An 18,377-nucleotide genomic window follows, 5' to 3' on the forward strand; every position below is an offset into this window, starting at 1 on the left:
GTATCACACAGGATAGGATTAGATACACGGCTCAGCAGACAGTATCACACAGGATAGGATTAGATACACAGCTCAGCAGATAGTATCACACATGATAGGATTAGATACACAGCTCAGCAGACAGTATCACACATGACAGGATTAGATACACAGCTCAGCAGACAGTATCACACATGATAGGATTAGATACACAGCTCAGCAGACAGTATCACACATGATAGGATTAGATACACAGCTCAGCAGACAGTATCACACATGATAGGATTAGATACACGGCTCAGCAGACAGTATCACACAGGATAGGATTAGATACACAGCTCAGCAGATAGTATCACACAGGATAGGATTAGATACACAGCTCAGCAGAGAGTATCACACATGATAGGATTAGATACTAGATACACAGCTCAGCAGACAGTATCACACAGGATAGGATTAGATACTAGATACACAGCTCAGCAGACAGTATCACACATGATAGGATTAGATACACGGCTCAGCAGGCAGTATCACACATGATAGGATTAGATACACGGCTCAGCAGGCAGTATCACACATGATAGGATTAGATACACAGCTCAGCAGACAGTATCACACATGATAGGATTAGATACACAGCTCAGCAGATATTATCACACATGATAGGATTAGATACACAGCTCAGCAGACAGTATCACACAGGATAGGATTAGATACACAGCTCAGCAGACAGGATCACACATGATAGGATTAGATACACGGCTCAGCAGACAGTATCACACATGATAGGATTAGATACACGGCTCAGCAGACAGTATCACACATGATAGGATTAGATACACGGCTCAGCAGACAGTATCACACATGATAGGATTAGATACACAGCTCAGCAGACAGTATCACACATGATAGGATTAGATACACAGCTCAGCAGACAGTATCACACATGATAGGATTAGATGCATGGCTCAGCAGACAGTATCACACAGGATAAGATTAGATACACCGGCTCACAGACAGTATCACACATGATAGGATTAGATGCATGGCTCAGCAGACAGTATCACACACGATAGGATTAGATACACGGCTCAGCAGATAGTATCACACATGATAGGATTAGATACACAGCTCAGCAGACAGTATCACACATGATAGGATTAGATACACAGCTCAGCAGACAGTATCACACATGACAGGATTAGATACACAGCTCAGCAGACAGTATCACACATGATAGGATTAGATACACAGCTCAGCAGACAGTATCACACATGATAGGATTAGATACACAGCTCAGCAGACAGTATCACACATGATAGGATTAGATACACGGCTCAGCAGACAGTATCACACAGGATAGGATTAGATACACAGCTCAGCAGATAGTATCACACAGGATAGGATTAGATACACAGCTCAGCAGAGAGTATCACACATGATAGGATTAGATACTAGATACACAGCTCAGCAGACAGTATCACACAGGATAGGATTAGATACTAGATACACAGCTCAGCAGACAGTATCACACATGATAGGATTAGATACACGGCTCAGCAGGCAGTATCACACATGATAGGATTAGATACACGGCTCAGCAGGCAGTATCACACATGATAGGATTAGATACACAGCTCAGCAGACAGTATCACACATGATAGGATTAGATACACAGCTCAGCAGATATTATCACACATGATAGGATTAGATACACAGCTCAGCAGACAGTATCACACAGGATAGGATTAGATACACAGCTCAGCAGACAGGATCACACATGATAGGATTAGATACACGGCTCAGCAGACAGTATCACACATGATAGGATTAGATACACGGCTCAGCAGACAGTATCACACATGATAGGATTAGATACACGGCTCAGCAGACAGTATCACACATGATAGGATTAGATACACAGCTCAGCAGACAGTATCACACATGATAGGATTAGATGCATGGCTCAGCAGACAGTATCACACAGGATAAGATTAGATACACCGGCTCACAGACAGTATCACACATGATAGGATTAGATGCATGGCTCAGCAGACAGTATCACACACGATAGGATTAGATACACGGCTCAGCAGATAGTATCACACATGATAGGATTAGATACACAGCTCAGCAGACAGTATCACACATGATAGGATTAGATACACAGCTCAGCAGACAGTATCACACATGATAGGAGTAGATACACAGCTCAGCAGACAGTATCACACAGGATAGGATTAGATACACAGCTCAGCAGACAGTATCACACATGATAGGATTAGATACACAGCTCAGCAGACAGTATCACACATGATAGGATTAGATACACAGCTCAGCAGACAGTATCACACGGCAGGATTAGATACACAGCTCAGCAGACAGTATCACACATGATAGGATTAGATACATAGCTCAGCAGACAGTATCACACATGACAGGATTAGATACACAGCTCAGCAGGCTGTATCACACATGATAGAATTAGATACACGGCTCAGCAGACAGTATCACACATGATAGGATTAGATACAGCAGCTCAGCAGACAGTATCACACATGATAGGATTAGATACACGGCTCAGCAGACAGTATCAGACATGATAGGATTAGATACACGGCTCAGCAGACAGTATCACACACGATAGGATTAGATACACAGCTCAGCAGACAGTATCACACACGATAGGATTAGATACACAGCTCAGCAGACAGTATCACACATGATAGGATTAGATACACAGCTCAGCAGGGAGTATCACACATGATAGGATTAGATACACAGCTCAGCAGACAGTATCACACATGATAGGATTAGATACACAGCTCAGCAGACAGTATCACACACGATAGGATTAGATACACAGCTCAGCAGGGAGTATCACACATGATAGGATTAGATACACAGCTCAGCAGACAGTATCACACATGATAGAATTAGATACACAGCTCAGCAGACAGTATCACACATGATAGAATTAGATACACAGCTCAGCGGACAGTATCACACATGATAGGATTAGATACACGGCTCAGCAGACAGTATCACACACGATAGGATTAGATACACAGCTCAGCAGACAGTATCACACACGATAGGATTAGATACACAGCTCAGCAGGCAGTATCACACATGATAGGATTAGATACACAGCTCAGCAGACAGTATCAGACATGATAGGATTAGATACACAGCTCAGCAGACTGTATCACACATGATAGGATTAGATACACAGCTCAGCAGTCAGTATCACACATGATAGGATTAGATACACAGCTCAGCAGGCAGTATCACACATGATAGGATTAGATACACAGCTCAGCAGACAGTATCAGACATGATAGGATTAGATACACGGCTCAGCAGACAGTATCACACATGATAGGATTAGATACACAGCTCAGCAGGCAGTATCACACATGATAGGATTAGATACACAGCTCAGCAGGCAGTATCACACATGATAGGATTAGATACACGGCTCAGCAGACAGTATCACACAGGATAGGATTAGATACACAGCTCAGCAGATAGTATCACACAGGATAGGATTAGATACACAGCTCAGCAGAGAGTATCACACATGATAGGATTAGATACTAGATACACAGCTCAGCAGACAGTATCACACAGGATAGGATTAGATACTAGATACACAGCTCAGCAGACAGTATCACACATGATAGGATTAGATACACGGCTCAGCAGACAGTATCACACATGATAGGATTAGATACACAGCTCAGCAGACAGTATCACACATGATAGGATTAGATGCATGGCTCAGCAGACAGTATCACACATGATAAGATTAGATACACCGGCTCACAGACAGTATCACACATGATAGGATTAGATGCATGGCTCAGCAGACAGTATCACACATGATAGGATTAGATACACAGCTCAGCAGACAGTATCACACATGATAAGATTAGATACACCGGCTCAGCAGACAGTATCACACATGATAGGATTAGATACACGGCTCAGCAGCACAGTATCACACGATAGGATTAGATACACGGCTCAGCAGACAGTATCACACATGATAGGATTAGATACACAGCTCAGCAGACAGTATCACACATGATAGGAGTAGATACACGGCTCAGCAGATAGTATCCCACATGATAGGATTAGATACATAGCTCAGCAGACAGTATCACACATGATAGGATTAGATACATAGCTCAGCAGACAGTATCACACATGATAAGATTAGATACACGGCTCAGCAGACAGTATCACACATGATAGGATTAGATACACAGCTCAGCAGACAGTATCACACATGATAGGATTAGATACAGGGCTCAGCAGACAATATCACACATGATAGAATTAGATACACGGCTCAGCAGACAGTATCACACATGATAGGATTAGATACAGCAGCTCAGCAGACAGTATCACACATGATAGGATTAGATACACGGCTCAGCAGACAGTATCACACATGATAGAATTAGATACACAGCTCAGCAGACAGTATCACACATGATAGGATTAGATACACGGCTCAGCAGACAGTATCACACATGATAGGATTAGATACACAGCTCAGCAGACAGTATCACACACGATAGGATTAGATACACAGCTCAGCAGGCAGTATCACACATGATAGGATTAGATACACAGCTCAGCAGACAGTATCAGACATGATAGGATTAGATACACAGCTCAGCAGACTGTATCACACATGATAGGATTAGATACACAGCTCAGCAGTCAGTATCACACATGATAGGATTAGATACACAGCTCAGCAGGCAGTATCACACATGATAGGATTAGATACACAGCTCAGCAGACAGTATCAGACATGATAGGATTAGATACACAGCTCAGCAGACAGTATCACACATGATAGGATTAGATACACAGCTCAGCAGACAGTATCACACATGATAGGATTAGATACACAGCTCAGCAGGCAGTATCACACATGATAGGATTAGATACACAGCTCCAGCAGACAGTATCACACATGACAGGATTAGATACACAGCTCAGCAGACAGTATCACACATGATAGGATTAGATACACAGCTCAGCAGGCAGTATCACACATGATAGGATTAGATACACAGCTCAGCAGACAGTATCACACATGATAGGATTAGATACACAGCTCAGCAGACAGTATCACACATGATAGGATTAGATACACGGCTCAGCAGACAGTATCACACGGCAGGATTAGATACACAGCTCAGCAGACAGTATCACACAGGATAGGATTAGATACACAGCTCAGCAGACAGTATCACACATGATAGGATTAGATACAGGCGCTGTGCCCCGCCTCTCACATGATCAGGCTCCTCCTCCTGTGCTGTGTGCACGGCGCTGTATACACTGGATCTCCCGGCATGCATTGTGCTGCCGCTGGTGTAGGACTTGCTCTGGGAGGAGATGAGCAGTGTCCCGGTCACACTGGAGCAGCATGGAGCGGTTCCTGCAGGGCTGTAAGGCGGCTTTACAGGTAAGGAGGAGCAGCCTGACACTGACAGCTCCCGGCCCGCTGACCCCAGGAGCTCGCACTCTGATTACCCAGCAGTCCGTGCACAGTACAACTTCCCCCATGTATTCTGTCCTTCTCTGTTATCTGCCGCTTCCTGGGCTCTGTTCACACGTGTAGGGTGCCTCGGTTATATTTCCGGGTAATCTGGGGGATTTTTCACGTTTTCTTTTTACACAGCGCGGATTGTAAATCCGGGCAGAAAATGTCCGCAACGACCGCGCAGAAAACACGGATCTCCCATAGAAGGCGAATATCTGCGCGGATTCTGCTGCGTGTGAACAGGGTCTTATTGAGGCTCCTGTATCATTACACAGCAGATATGCCGTGCAGGAGTCTGGGAGAGCTGGGTAGTTAACGCTATAGTTGCTGTATACCTGCCTCTCACATGGTGTTTATCTGGGACACTGGCCCTTTATTTGCATCCTCGCCGTTTCCTGTGTCGGACCGCCGGCTCCGTGGAGAAACCATATATTGTGACGGTCACGAGATCGGCGACTAAATGAGGATGTCAGGGGGAGTAGTACAGCAGATTGCGTCTAGCTGTGGTGAAACTACAACTCCCAGCATGTCCAGCCAATGCCGAACTACAGCTCCGCACCCCCCGTGACCTATGGCGGAACTACAACTCCCATCATTATTTTGACTACCCTATAGTTGTCCAAGAAATGTAACTCCCAGCATGACCTGTGACTCTCCAGTGTTTTAGAAACTACAACTCCCAGCATGACCTGTGACTCTCCAGTGTTTTAGAAACTACAACTCCCAGCGGTGGCAGAACTACAACTCTGAACATTCCCGAACACCCCTGTAGCTGTCCGGCTGCGGTGAAACTACAACTCCCAGCATGCCCCAAAAGGCCAGCGGTGGCAGATCTACACCTCCTGAACATGCTCAAATGTCCCTGTAAATAGTCGCTTTCCAGCTGTGGCAAAACTACAACTCCCAGCATGCTCTGGAATATAAAACTTGCAGTGAATGTACCGGACGGACTACAAACACCAGAATTCCCGGGCCGCTGTACTATACACTGAACGCTTTAATTAGTGTTGGACGTGAATACACTACAACTCCCATCTTCCGCTGCATCTTATTTTTTTTGTTTGGCACCTGCAGGAGCAGCTACAAGGCAAAAGGCCATAGCGACCAATCACATCGCTGCTTTCATTTTGTAACCTGGACTGGGAAAATAAAAGCTGGAATCTGATTGGTTGCTATGGACGACGCTGCCTTCTCTACTTCTACACAAGGCCCCTTCAAGGGCCGGTTCACCGGCTGCGGCGGGGTCAGGCGTGAGGCTAGAATATTATAAATTGCTGCACCCATTTATAATATAATCGAGTCAAATAACAAAATGGCCGCCTTGTTTACACAACGTTCCTCAAGTAATAAAACCGCGTCCTGTCGGTCGGGACTACGAATAATATTTTATGGCGTGATACGTTAAAAGAGCGCCGGTTGTCACCCAGCTTTCCCCGACACAGATTATGTCCTGATTTGTAGGACCGTTTCTTTAAGAGAAATGACGTGAATGGATAAGGCCAAGATGGCGGCCGCTTCTCTCCCCTGCTCCGATAGGCTGTAGACTCTGCTGTTAAAGGTGCAGTGACCGCTTGAAGGTCGTGTTACGCGTCGTGAGGGATTTCCCGTTTTGGAACCTGCTCGCTCGGTCATGGGATATTCGCTCTGGTGACGCTCCGTCGGCTCGCCGCTATTTATACATCGGCTCTTCCGTGGCTTCGGATTTCAGGGACCTTTTTTTCCAAACCACCTCAGACTCGAGGACAAGGCACAAAATGTCATCAGCCCTAGTCTTGGGTGATCCAATATGGCCGCCGTTACTGACCACGCAAAGGTGGTGACTCCGCTTTCCCGGACTCCTGAATGGCGAATCGGTTTAAATATGAGCGATACGTCCTCCGTTCCAATATGGCTGCGCTGCTAGGCACGTGCAGGAGTCTAAAACGTGTCAGAAACCGCCGCCTGCGTTTCCCGGCGCTTTTTTCAGTCTCCTATTGATTTCAATGGGGTTTTTGAGGCGGAAAACGCCTCAAGATAGGTCACGTCGCTTCCCGCGAGCGTTATTTTCCGCTTGTGAGGAAAAAAAACGCCGCCGCCTCCCATTGAAATGAATGGGAGGCGTTTTTAGCCGTTATTTGGCGCCGTTCTGTTTTCAGGGCCTCCATTTTTAGGTCATAAGAGAATACCGTCGGCCATCTTGATTTCTTTGGTCATTAATTAGTGTTTGTGGGGGCGGGGCATCTAAAATTTTCCGCTAACGATCATGACTTTGTGTAAACACCGCGCAATTTCCACTTCAGCTCCGTGATTGATTTTTTTTTCCGTTCGGCTTTTGAAGCGACCCTTGTTTTTTTCGGAATAAATGGGGCGTGCGGTGGGTGAGTGGTGGCATATGGCGCTGTGTGTGTGCGCTTTCTTTTACGCTCATTAGGACTTCAGGTCGCGCTCTATAAATCAATTACTTAGCCGGTCGTTCTGTAAACACATTACGTCCCGGCGTCGGCAGCTGCGGCTCCATAATCTTTACCGTATCCCAGAAACGGCGATCTCCATAGCCGGCCGTCATCTGTTGAAATTGTTTTTAGTTCCATTACGCAAAGTACCGTCCCTTTTAAAAAGATTTAAAGGGACGGTACCGAAAAATTGTTGGCAATGTCTGGCCCTCCAACAAGTGATCAATAGATTCAGGAAAAGGGGCGGGGCTTAGGCGGTCTTGTCTGTTGCCGTTTCTTGGCCTTTGCTGCAATGGAGACCAAGCAAGATTATAATCTCACTCGTTCCGCTCCATTACATGGCCAGGGATGCGCGGGCTCCTCCGGTCTGCGGACGGATGTTGTTATTGTTCCGCGTTGTCGCGTTAATGGCGCGGCGTGCCGATCTGCCGCTGCCGTTTTATTACAGTAAATGATGTGTTTGCTCTTCGGCTTACGGTAGAGATTCTACAAAACCGCTCTCGAGCCGAGAATGGCGATATTAACCGCGATACGTATTGCCTTATTCTAATACGGCGCAGTCTTAAAGGGCCGGTACGACCAAAATAATATTTTTTTTCTCCCCTTGCAGAGTAAACATGAAGGACTGGACTTCCACGTGGTGATTGGAAATGAAGCGTGTGACCTGGACTCGATGGCGTCGGCCATAACGCTGGCGTATTACTTGGCCACGGTGAGTGCGTGTCCCGTATCACAGGGCAAATGTAGCCTGGACGGCTCAGCGGGGGTCTTGAGCAGGGGACCCCCATCTATGACGTCCATAAGCCCTAGTAGGGAATATAGACGGGACAACCCATTTAAAGGGCAAGTCCATCCCTATTCTCTTGATACATGGAGAGCATCTGGTGTGACGCGAACATCAGGGGTGTTTCTTGAAAAAAATTCAGGACCATGATGCATTGCAGAGGGACATGGCTGCTAGAGGGGGCGTGTCTTTCACTCAGGCATAGAGACCGCCTTTCTCACTGCAGTTGCTGGAAAGGGGGGGTGACAACTGTTCTTAAGAAGTAGTCCCTTTTTTATTTTTTAGACCACGCCCCCTTTCACGCAGCAGGTGGACCTCCCCTCTTAGTGACATTGACGGCTTTATTGATTGTGTAGAAATAATTTTGGGCAGATGTCCCCCCAGATTCGTAGATTGACAATGTCATCTTCTCCCATAGACGTCTTCCTGCCGGAACCTGGCGTATCTACCGGTGCTCAACATCCCCCGGGAGGACTTCCCGCTCCGGACGGAGAGCACGTTTTTTCTTAAAGAGAAGCGGATATCTGAGGAGCACCTGATCTTCCGTGATGAGATAGACCTGGGCGGTCTCTATGAGGCGGGGCGGCTGGGGCTGTCGCTGGTGGATCACAATGTGTTGTCCAGGTGGGATCAGTCTTGTATAACCTCGTAGTCGTAGTCAGGTTTTATTACCGCTTTATTGTATTTTTTTTTTCCAGTAAAGACTGTTGTCTTTTAGTTCTTTTGTGTTTGTTTGTTTTTGTCTGTTTTTAGATCTTTCTATGTAAGGCCTTGTTCACACTGAGTTTTTTTGACCTGCAGAAAAAAAATCTGCCTCGAAATTTCTCCAGGAATTTTGAGGCAGATTTTGAATTGTCAGGGTTGTTTTTCACGTATTTTGCTGTGTTCTTTGGCCACATTTTTTTTATTAAGCCGTAGAAACGACAGGAAAAAACGTTCCAAACGAGCGCCGCAGGTTTTTTCTGCCACCGATTTGCTTACAATGAGAGGGAGAAACTTCTCGATGGGAACGCCCGGTAATAAAAAAAAAAAACGCCTCTGCCTCCCATTGAAATCAATGAGGGGCAATCTTGACCATTCTTTGGCGCAGATTCCAAAGTGGATTCCGTGTCAAAATCAGCGCCGTAAAACACCGTGTGAACTGACCCTTAGACCTTTCGCATTTCTTGGACAAAGTTGTGTAAAAAAAAAAACGGCGCCCGTTTTCACGGCTCTTCCGTTTTTCCTCGTTCAGGGCGGACTCTTTCATGGAAGACGTGGTAACCGAGGTCATCGACCACCGTCCCCTGGAGAGGAGAGCGACTCGTAATTGCCGGGTTACTGCAGAATCGGTGGGATCCTGCGCGACGCTGGTGGCGGAGAAGATCGTCCGGGAAGCCCCTCACATCCTGGACTCTCAGCTGTCGTCCGTGCTGCGCGGTAAATCCTCCTCTATCCGCTCCTTCTAAAGTCCGTTGCGGGCTTTCCCCATTGAATTCGATGGGGGTGCAAAAATCGCAACTACGGAAAAATAAATAAAAACATACTTACCCAGAACTCTCTCCTACTTCCTGCAGGCCGGCCATCCCATGTGACCGCCGCAGCCAATCACAGAGTAGCGGTGGTCACATGGGATGAGATGTCATCCCAGGAGGCCGGCCTGGATGACGTCAGAGGGCCGGCCTCCTGGGATGACATCACATCCCATGTGACCGCTGCTGCAGCGCTATGTCCCCCTTTTCAGATTTGCGATTCAGGACTCTAGGCGATGGCCGCCCCCTCGTAATGGCAGCCTTACCGGTTGTCACCCAGCTTTCCTAGAAACCGATCACATAAAGCTCGAGGGTCTCCGTATTCGTCACACGTTCTGTCTCTTCCACAGACACCATCGTCCTGGATTGCGTGAACATGGCGCCGGCGGCCGGAAAAGTCACCCCAAAAGACACCGAATACGTGACAATCCTGGAGTCGAAGTTCCCAGACCTGCCACCGAGAGGCGCTGTGTTTGATTCTCTTCAGAAGGCCAAGTTTGATGTGTCAGGTCTGTACGTTTTGGGGAGCAGATGACCTTCTATCTGAGAGGTTCTGGATTAAAGCTCCGCTCCCTACATTACTAGATATAATCTGGACTGACCTTGCTTTGGTTCCGTCATTGTAAATTCTGCTGACTTCCAGTTAGCTCTCAGGTTACAGGATTTCATTGCCCTGCCCCCTGCTGGTTCAGTGTCTGGACAGACCGTGCTGCATTGCTGGAGATGTAGTGTTTTCACCAGGCACTTGCCGTCGATCTCTTAGTATATTGCTGATGGATTCCGTGCAGCAACCAGCTGAATTGTAAATACAGCTTTGGATGTGACTGGAGAAGAGAATAATAAGTGACATTCTAAAGGGGAACTTTTTTTATTTTAACCCTTTCTTGTGCAGGTCTAACCACCGATCAGATGCTCCGTAAGGACCTCAAGGCCTTGGTCAGTCGGGATATTTACGTGGCCGTTAGTTCTATATACATGGACTTAGAGGTGAGGCCGCGTGGCGGAGTTGCGTGGGATATTATGTTAGGGAATCGCATGATGAGCGATTGTCTGGTATCCGGTTCTTGTTCGCTGGTATCATAGAGCTGATAATAAGTCTAACGGCCGCAGAAATGGTCAAATTCATCCCCGATCCCTAAAATCAGTGGCGCTCAGGGCCTGCTGGGACTTATAGTTCACCACCGCTGGAGGCGGACAGGTTGTCTGTGTGTGTGTGGAATCCTGGCTAATATCTCCGAGCACCCCCTGCGTGGTCAGCGTATAGACCAAGGCCTGTTATGGTGGGCAGGGAGCCGTCCCCTCCCGCCGCGGCACGGGACCCCCCAACACTGGACAGTTACAGGGTCACATCTATTACGTCATAAAAATGGACGACCCACTTTTTATGTAAACATTTTTTTTATTTAGATGCTCATACGGCTCACGTAGCCTATTGAACGGTGGAGCAGGGAGCTGGCAGCTTCCTGCTCCGCCATAGTATTAAATTGTATCTGCATCCTGAGGACGCCGATGCGATTGATTGTGGCAGTCGCCCAGGGCGCTGGGCCAAAAATCTGGGGTTTCTGCCCTAGATGCCCGTTGCTGGCGACACCACTGAGGCGGCCCCCTTTACTTAGGAGTGATGCGCACAGGTCGCACACCCCTTGGTTGTAATATCCTGCTGCCAGGGAGAGGTAACTGCAGAGCATTGCACCCAGGCTGTTATGGTAAGTGATCCCAAGACGTGGAGGATTGGAGACTAGGCCGGAGGTCTCGTCATGGCGGCACTCCCATCCTGTGGTTTTCGGCAGTCTCACTTTTCTCTGCTTTTGTTTTATTTTCAAGGAGTTCCTGCGAAGGGAAGACGTGGAGAACGAGCTGCGGGAATTCTGCCAGAAGCGCCGTCATAACGTCATTATTACCATGGCGATCACCTTCACCGAAGACGATAAACCAAGGAGGCAAATAGCGGTGTACAGCCAGCAGGGGGCGCTGAGAGCAATGGTAAGTCTGCCGGAGGACTCCTTTATATAAGACATGGCCGTGTATAACCGCAGCAAATTTAAAGGGCCCGTTGAACCTGGTGGCGGCCATCTTTCTTAGGCTATGTTCACACGGGGTATTTTGCCGAGTTTTTTGACGCGGAAACCGCGTCGCAAAACTCGGCAGAAACGGCCCGAGAACGCCTCCCATTGATTTCAATGGGAGGCGTCGGCGTCTTTTTCCCGCGAGCAGTAAAACTGCCTCGCGGGAAAAAGAAGCGACATGCCCTATCTTCGGGCGCTTCCGCCTCCGACCTCCCATTGACTTCAATGGGAGGCAGGAGAAAGCGTATTTCTCGCTGTTTTATGCCCGCGGCGCTCAATGGCCGCGGGCGAAAAACGGCGCGATAATTGCCGCGAAAATCGGCGTGCAGGGAGAGGAATATCTGCCTCAAAGTTCCAAACGGAATTTTGAGGCAGATATTCCTCCCCCAAAATACTCCGTGTGAGCATAGCCTTACTGACATCTCATTTCAATATCTTAGCAAGTAAAAGCGAGCGACAAAGTGATCAGATAAGCAACGCGCGCTTCATGAGGCGCAGGTAGGGGTTATATAAGGGACATGGGGGCTCATGGTGGGGACTCTGCCTCTTTCCTCCCAAGGGATATCAGAGCTATAATGGGTCAGGTATTGAGTTCTATTCACTGATCCTCTGCCTACAGGACTTACAAAGAAACGTCTGGGGCTTAAAGGGGTCCTCCACCTACATGTCTGTATGCCAAAATCTGATTACTATAGCAGCAAGTGCTGTGGTGTCCGCCATTATGGCCACTTTACTGCAGCCATTTTTAGCAGCTATAGAGCTTTCATTTAGTCACAGAGTCACCCAAGCTTCGTAGAACTGCACAGCCCCTGTTCTTTAATGCTGGAACCACCACGATCACTAGAACAGGGGTCCCGAAGCGCCTGGTCCTCCTCACGGCAAGATCGCAGTGGTGCCGCTCCGTTCAAAATTTGTGGGACTGACGGAGACCACTGATAGACAATGAATGGAGCGTCAGGGCGCGTGCTCACCCCTCCCCTACATTCAAGCTCCTCCTCTCTGCGGTCAATGAGGAGGAGCCATGTACGTGAGGCCTAACGGGAAATCGGCCTTGTTACCCAAAGCCGCTTTTTCCAGAGGGCACCCGTGAACTTGTATGGGCCGTACTGTACCTCCATATGTGTTTCATTGGAGGCCGTATGACCCTATAAAGAATTGATCTAGGGGAGAACATCTCCGAGTTACGGTGCGGCACGTGGAGTTCCAGTCGGCTCAATGGTACAGAAACTGCTCCGCCGCCTTTGACCGTGTTACTAAATGAGACCCCGGCGATATTTTGAACACTGGATACTTGCAATATGCCAAAGTGACCACTAGAGGGAGCCCACAGACTTACACACTTGTAGCGGAGGACAATCGTGATTGATTAACAATGTTTTTGCAATTTTTTTTTTTTTCTTGTTAATAATTAATTTAAAGAAACTTTCTCTCGAAAATGTCACCGTACGCCATAATCTCTTCTACGACAACCGGAATATCAAAGAAAGTTCCACCCGTTGTCACAGGCATAAAACATGCGTGGCGGCGGCCGCCATACACGTGTAATCCGCTTTTTATGATCTTTTTGGTTTTCTTCTTTCCCTCTTTCGCGCTGCACGGGCCTGTCGCGCTTCCCTGTAACTGGATCTCTGGGTTGCGCTCAGACGATCATTCATTAACTCGACCAAAGTTTAAACTTGCGGTCGTGAAATGTGATCTCGGGGGATAAGTTGCTTATTTTACACCGACTGTCCCGACGAGAAGCCGCAGTCTAGGTGAGCGCTGAATTTATGGGGGAGGGGGTATTCGAATCAGAAATGTTAAACTTGTTCTGACACCTGCGTGTTGCTGTCGGGGGGGCGCACGTTTTTATCGTATCTGTATCCCGCTACGCACGCACCACAGGTATACATTAACCACATCAGTACCGGCTCGGCAGATGACACCTGATACACCCACAGATCGTTTATTTTGATATATTTTGCAGGATTTCTGCTTGCTGTCAGTGAGTTGGAAAATTTCTACGGACATCCAGAGACTGAAAAACTGTGCAGAACTAATACGTCTTAGGCCTTGTTCACATGGCGTGTATTAGACGCGATTTTGCGCCGTGTTAGGCGTCAAAACGCATGCTTTAAAAAAAACGCGTCATTTTTTTTTTTTTGGAACGCTGTGTGAACCAGGCCCTATACAGCTGAGGGTTTGTTACAATTGCATCCAGTCTAGACAATCCCTTGTGAGCTAAACAGCTCTGACCCCCGAACCGATACATTGTAACAAACCATCAGGATTGGAGAGAGTCTTGTGCTGCGGATGTATTGAATATTTTATTTTATGGGATTTTTGTGTTAATTTTTATTTATTTTTTTTTAATACATTTTGAAAGAATTCCAATAAAAATTATGTATAAAATTTTTATTCATCCAGATTTTTATTTCATGTTTTTATAAGGTGAGTACAGCTCTGGAGCAGGCCACGACCCCGTCACTGGACCTGTCCCCTATAAGCTGCCAATATTGTAACCAGGTGACGGCCTACAGCCAAAGAAACGCCGCCGCTTCCCGCAAAAAAGTCTTGCCCATCCTGACGGATTTCCTAAAGAAAAGGGACATGCAGGCGTTTCAGGAGGCCGGGGACTATAAGGGACGTTGTGGCTTTACAGATTGTAATGCGGAGGATAATTCAGAAGGCAACGAGCAAGCGGGAGATTTCGGGGAGCAACCGGATCATCCCGACGCATGTGGCGGAGATGGAACGAAAGGCAGAGGATATGGAGCCGGGTTCAGGAGACAGATGGAGGACGGATTGGACGACGAGAACTCCTTCCCTCCGACACCTATGAACAGTCTGGTGGAAGGTTGTCCCCTCGACCGAGGGCTCCCAAAACTGACTGCGGAAGCCATTTTTGAGCGGATCAGCCGTATCACTGTGGCAGATTCTGAGGTCAATTCCTCGACTGGGAAACAATGACTAGGCCCGAAGCCTTCATAAAAAAAATCTAAAAAATTGTTCTATCTAAAAAAAAAATGAGGGTCCTCGTCAAACTGCGGTGCAATTCATATTTTTGATATGCGTTAAATTGGCAAATTTTTAATTTGACCAATTTGGTTTCTGTTATGTGTGAATTACCTCAGGGCAGGGGGGGGGACGGGACTATTTGTAAATTATTTGTTTGCCTGTGGCAGAGTGCATGCTGGGAGCTCCTATATTATCCAGTGCGACGCGCCGCACTGACAGGAAAATTCTTCTCGTATGAAGTAAAAATGGCGAAAAATTATCTGTCAGCTCTTGACTAATGTTGGTTAATATTCTTGACACTAAAGTTTAGTCGCACATTATACCGGAAAGCTCGAACTGCGGAGGAAGCCATTTTGTAGGCCGAGACCGATACTAATAGCTCATTAATATTCATGTGCTTTATGAATATTCGTCCTACTATTTTTACTAATAGCTCATTAATATTCATAGACGTTATGAATATTCGTCCTATTTTTTTTATTTTTTCCATGCAGTACATGAGGTAGATAAAATGGCCGCCCACACAGTATAGGGGTTCTTAGGCTCTGGACACCGCCTACTCTTTGAATGGATTTGATTGGCTTATGGATCCGTGTCAGCTGTTGCCGGGGAGAATCTGAGGAGAATTATCGTCCAGGTTAGGATTGACCGGGCCCTACATAAACTGGAAAATTGAGGCGTGATTGCTGTTCACCCCAATATCCCACTCCCACGATGCCAGATTCACGGGGGTCCAGGAAGCTGAGCTGTTTGGTGGGGTCCTCACCCTGGTGTAGTCGTCCTTGTGCTGCCTGTGTCATGGAGGAAACCTGGTGGTCACCGGAGAACTTCTTTCCCTGATTAATAAAATAGCAACTCTATAGGGTTAATGTTTCTTTGACCCCCCCGCCGAGCCGCTATTCGGTTAAGCCGGTCAAGAAGATCTCCGGTGACCACCATGTTTCCTCCATGTCACAGGCACCACAAGGACGACTACACCAGGGTGAGGACCCCACCAAACATCTCCTTATATCTCCGCTTCTGGACTGTTGGATGCCGGATGAAGGCGATGGTGCTGGGATAGGATATCCTCGTGTTTGTAGGATCGGCGCGATTACATATGCATTATCCCTCGCAGGCCTATAGGGTTGTGTATGTTACCGGTCCCATGTAATCGCCGGTTCCTGCTGTGTAATACGACCTTCAATGTTATTATAATAATGGGATTATATGTTCCGCAGTAATTTACTGAGAACTCGCGGGTCCTCCTGGAAATATCCGTAGGCCGGTGTTTAATATATGCAAAGCCGCAACGTAACGTTCCTTGTAGAGTCTTCAGACATGTGAACGTGGGGTCCGGAGGCTGAAACACCCAAGAGAATGAGGTGGACCTGCTCCTGCATTCCCATTGGCCACACATTGGTGGGAGTCCGGTGGACAATCTAACGTGGTCTGGCGACTTAAAGGGGATCGGTCACCTCTCCTGACATGTCTGTTTTAGTAAATTATTATATTCCCCATGAAATAACAATTCTAGAACATATTTTCCTATAACTCTATGTTGTGCCGTTCCTCTGTTATTCCTCCGAGAAATGTATGAATAAATTGACAACTGGGTGTTACCATTCAAAGGGGCGTGTCCCTACACAGAGCGATACTATCAGCGCTGATTGGACAGGGTCACTGTGTAGGGACACACACGCCCCTAACTCCTTTGTTAATTTATTCATACATTTCCAGGAGGAATAACAGAGGAACGGAAAACCGTAGCCTTCTAAGAAAAGATGCTCCAGAATACCGAATCCCCTCATTATTTTGTTCACTTCTCCTTGGTTTACCTGATCAGACGTCCATGAGATCCACCATGTGCTCTCACTATCTAGGCCGGGTGACTACCGTTTTCTTTTACATGACTGAGAAGTAGTCACAGCTCCACCCCCCCTGTTCCTAACATCACTGAATTGTAATATGATGTAAATAATATGTAATTAAAGGGAAACTCCTCCCGTGACTGTTCTTATCTGTCGTCTTTAAGGTCCCTCGACAAGGAACCTTCAGAAGGGATTGAATATTTTAGTATGTTTTATATATATATATATATATATATATATTATATGATTTTATAATATATCCGTGACTGCGTTTGATTCTGGTCATGTGACAATCCACGATCGGGCAATGTGTGACCTCCTCGCCTCATAAGCTGGACTTCCGCATCTAACAGGCGACCGTGATCAATGCTGAAACGGGCAGAGCTAATAAAGTTTTTTTTGTGGTGTTTTTTTTTTTATACGGGCACAGTACATAAAATAAAAAAATAGGGAAGGTGACCGTCGGACATAGAAATGAATGGGTTCGTAATTACGGATGAAATCTACGGGCGTGTGAATGGGGCCTAAATTGTCGCACTTGAAGACACAATCTATAAATCGGTCTGAAGAATCTTGTTTTGTTGCTATTACGTCCAATTAAAATGTCCCGTTGTATTCGGTATTGTGTGATTTTATTATAGGGTGATATACAGTGTAACACACGACCCAACACATCCCCTTCATTGTTTATTAGGCACAGCGCCCTGCATTTGGTTGTGGCTATGCCTGGTACTGCAGTTTAGTCCCATTCTTATGAACTGCAGTACCAAGCACCGCCACAACCAAATGTACGGCGCTGTGCCTGGTAGCGCTCCAAACTTTTCAAACCTTTCAGCAGTGGAGTCGGATCCCCTCCGTCGGATGTTGTATTTATATCCTAAGGATAGGCCATAATAGTCCTATAGAGCCCGTTTAACGCCTCGTAAGGTCAACTGATGGGGGGGGGGGAGCGGCTGTCATGTAAACAGTCCTAAAATGCTAATATAAGATGCCGCAGTCTGACAAAATAAAAATATTCCGTTGTTGTACCCTGTAAATAACATTTCTAATGGAAAATTGGAAACTCTGCCCTCTATCATTAAAATCCTAGAGAAACAAGGCAGCTTATTGGTGGTTCAGGTCATGCTGGGATTTCCTGCTCTGAATGAGGCAGAGAGAGCTGCTTTATTTAGAGTCTGGACACAGAGCG

At 46.8% G+C, this 18,377-nt stretch overlaps 2 protein-coding genes across 2 annotated transcripts in view; one reads left to right on the forward strand and one right to left on the reverse strand.

The window, feature by feature from the left end:
• DUSP23 (dual specificity phosphatase 23) overlaps positions 1-18,377 on the reverse strand; it is a 395,843-nt gene that overhangs the window by 22,421 nt on the left and 355,045 nt on the right. The window lies entirely within an intron of this gene.
• Positions 5,339-17,803, forward strand: PRUNE1 (prune exopolyphosphatase 1). Its single transcript, XM_075844903.1, has 8 exons — positions 5,339-5,470; positions 8,591-8,692; positions 9,183-9,388; positions 9,999-10,183; positions 10,626-10,784; positions 11,168-11,262; positions 12,100-12,258; positions 14,772-17,803. The coding sequence occupies exons 1-8, from the start codon at positions 5,432-5,434 to the stop codon at positions 15,288-15,290; spliced, it is 1,464 nt and encodes a 487-aa protein (XP_075701018.1). The 5' UTR covers positions 5,339-5,431; the 3' UTR covers positions 15,291-17,803.

Source organism: Rhinoderma darwinii, chromosome 12, assembly GCF_050947455.1.
Source record: "Rhinoderma darwinii isolate aRhiDar2 chromosome 12, aRhiDar2.hap1, whole genome shotgun sequence".
Classification (NCBI taxonomy): Eukaryota; Metazoa; Chordata; class Amphibia; order Anura; family Rhinodermatidae; genus Rhinoderma; species Rhinoderma darwinii.

Bases quoted from the DNA above. Each gene is read 5' to 3' on its own strand.
- PRUNE1 (XM_075844903.1), top strand. From the start codon at position 5,432: ATGGAGCGGTTCCTGCAGGGCTGTAAGGCGGCTTTACAG. The intron at 8,693-9,182 runs GTGAGTGCGTGT...CTTCTCCCATAG, and splicing joins TGGCGTATTACTTGGCCACG to ACGTCTTCCTGCCGGAACCT. The intron at 9,389-9,998 runs GTGGGATCAGTC...TTCCTCGTTCAG, and splicing joins GATCACAATGTGTTGTCCAG to GGCGGACTCTTTCATGGAAG.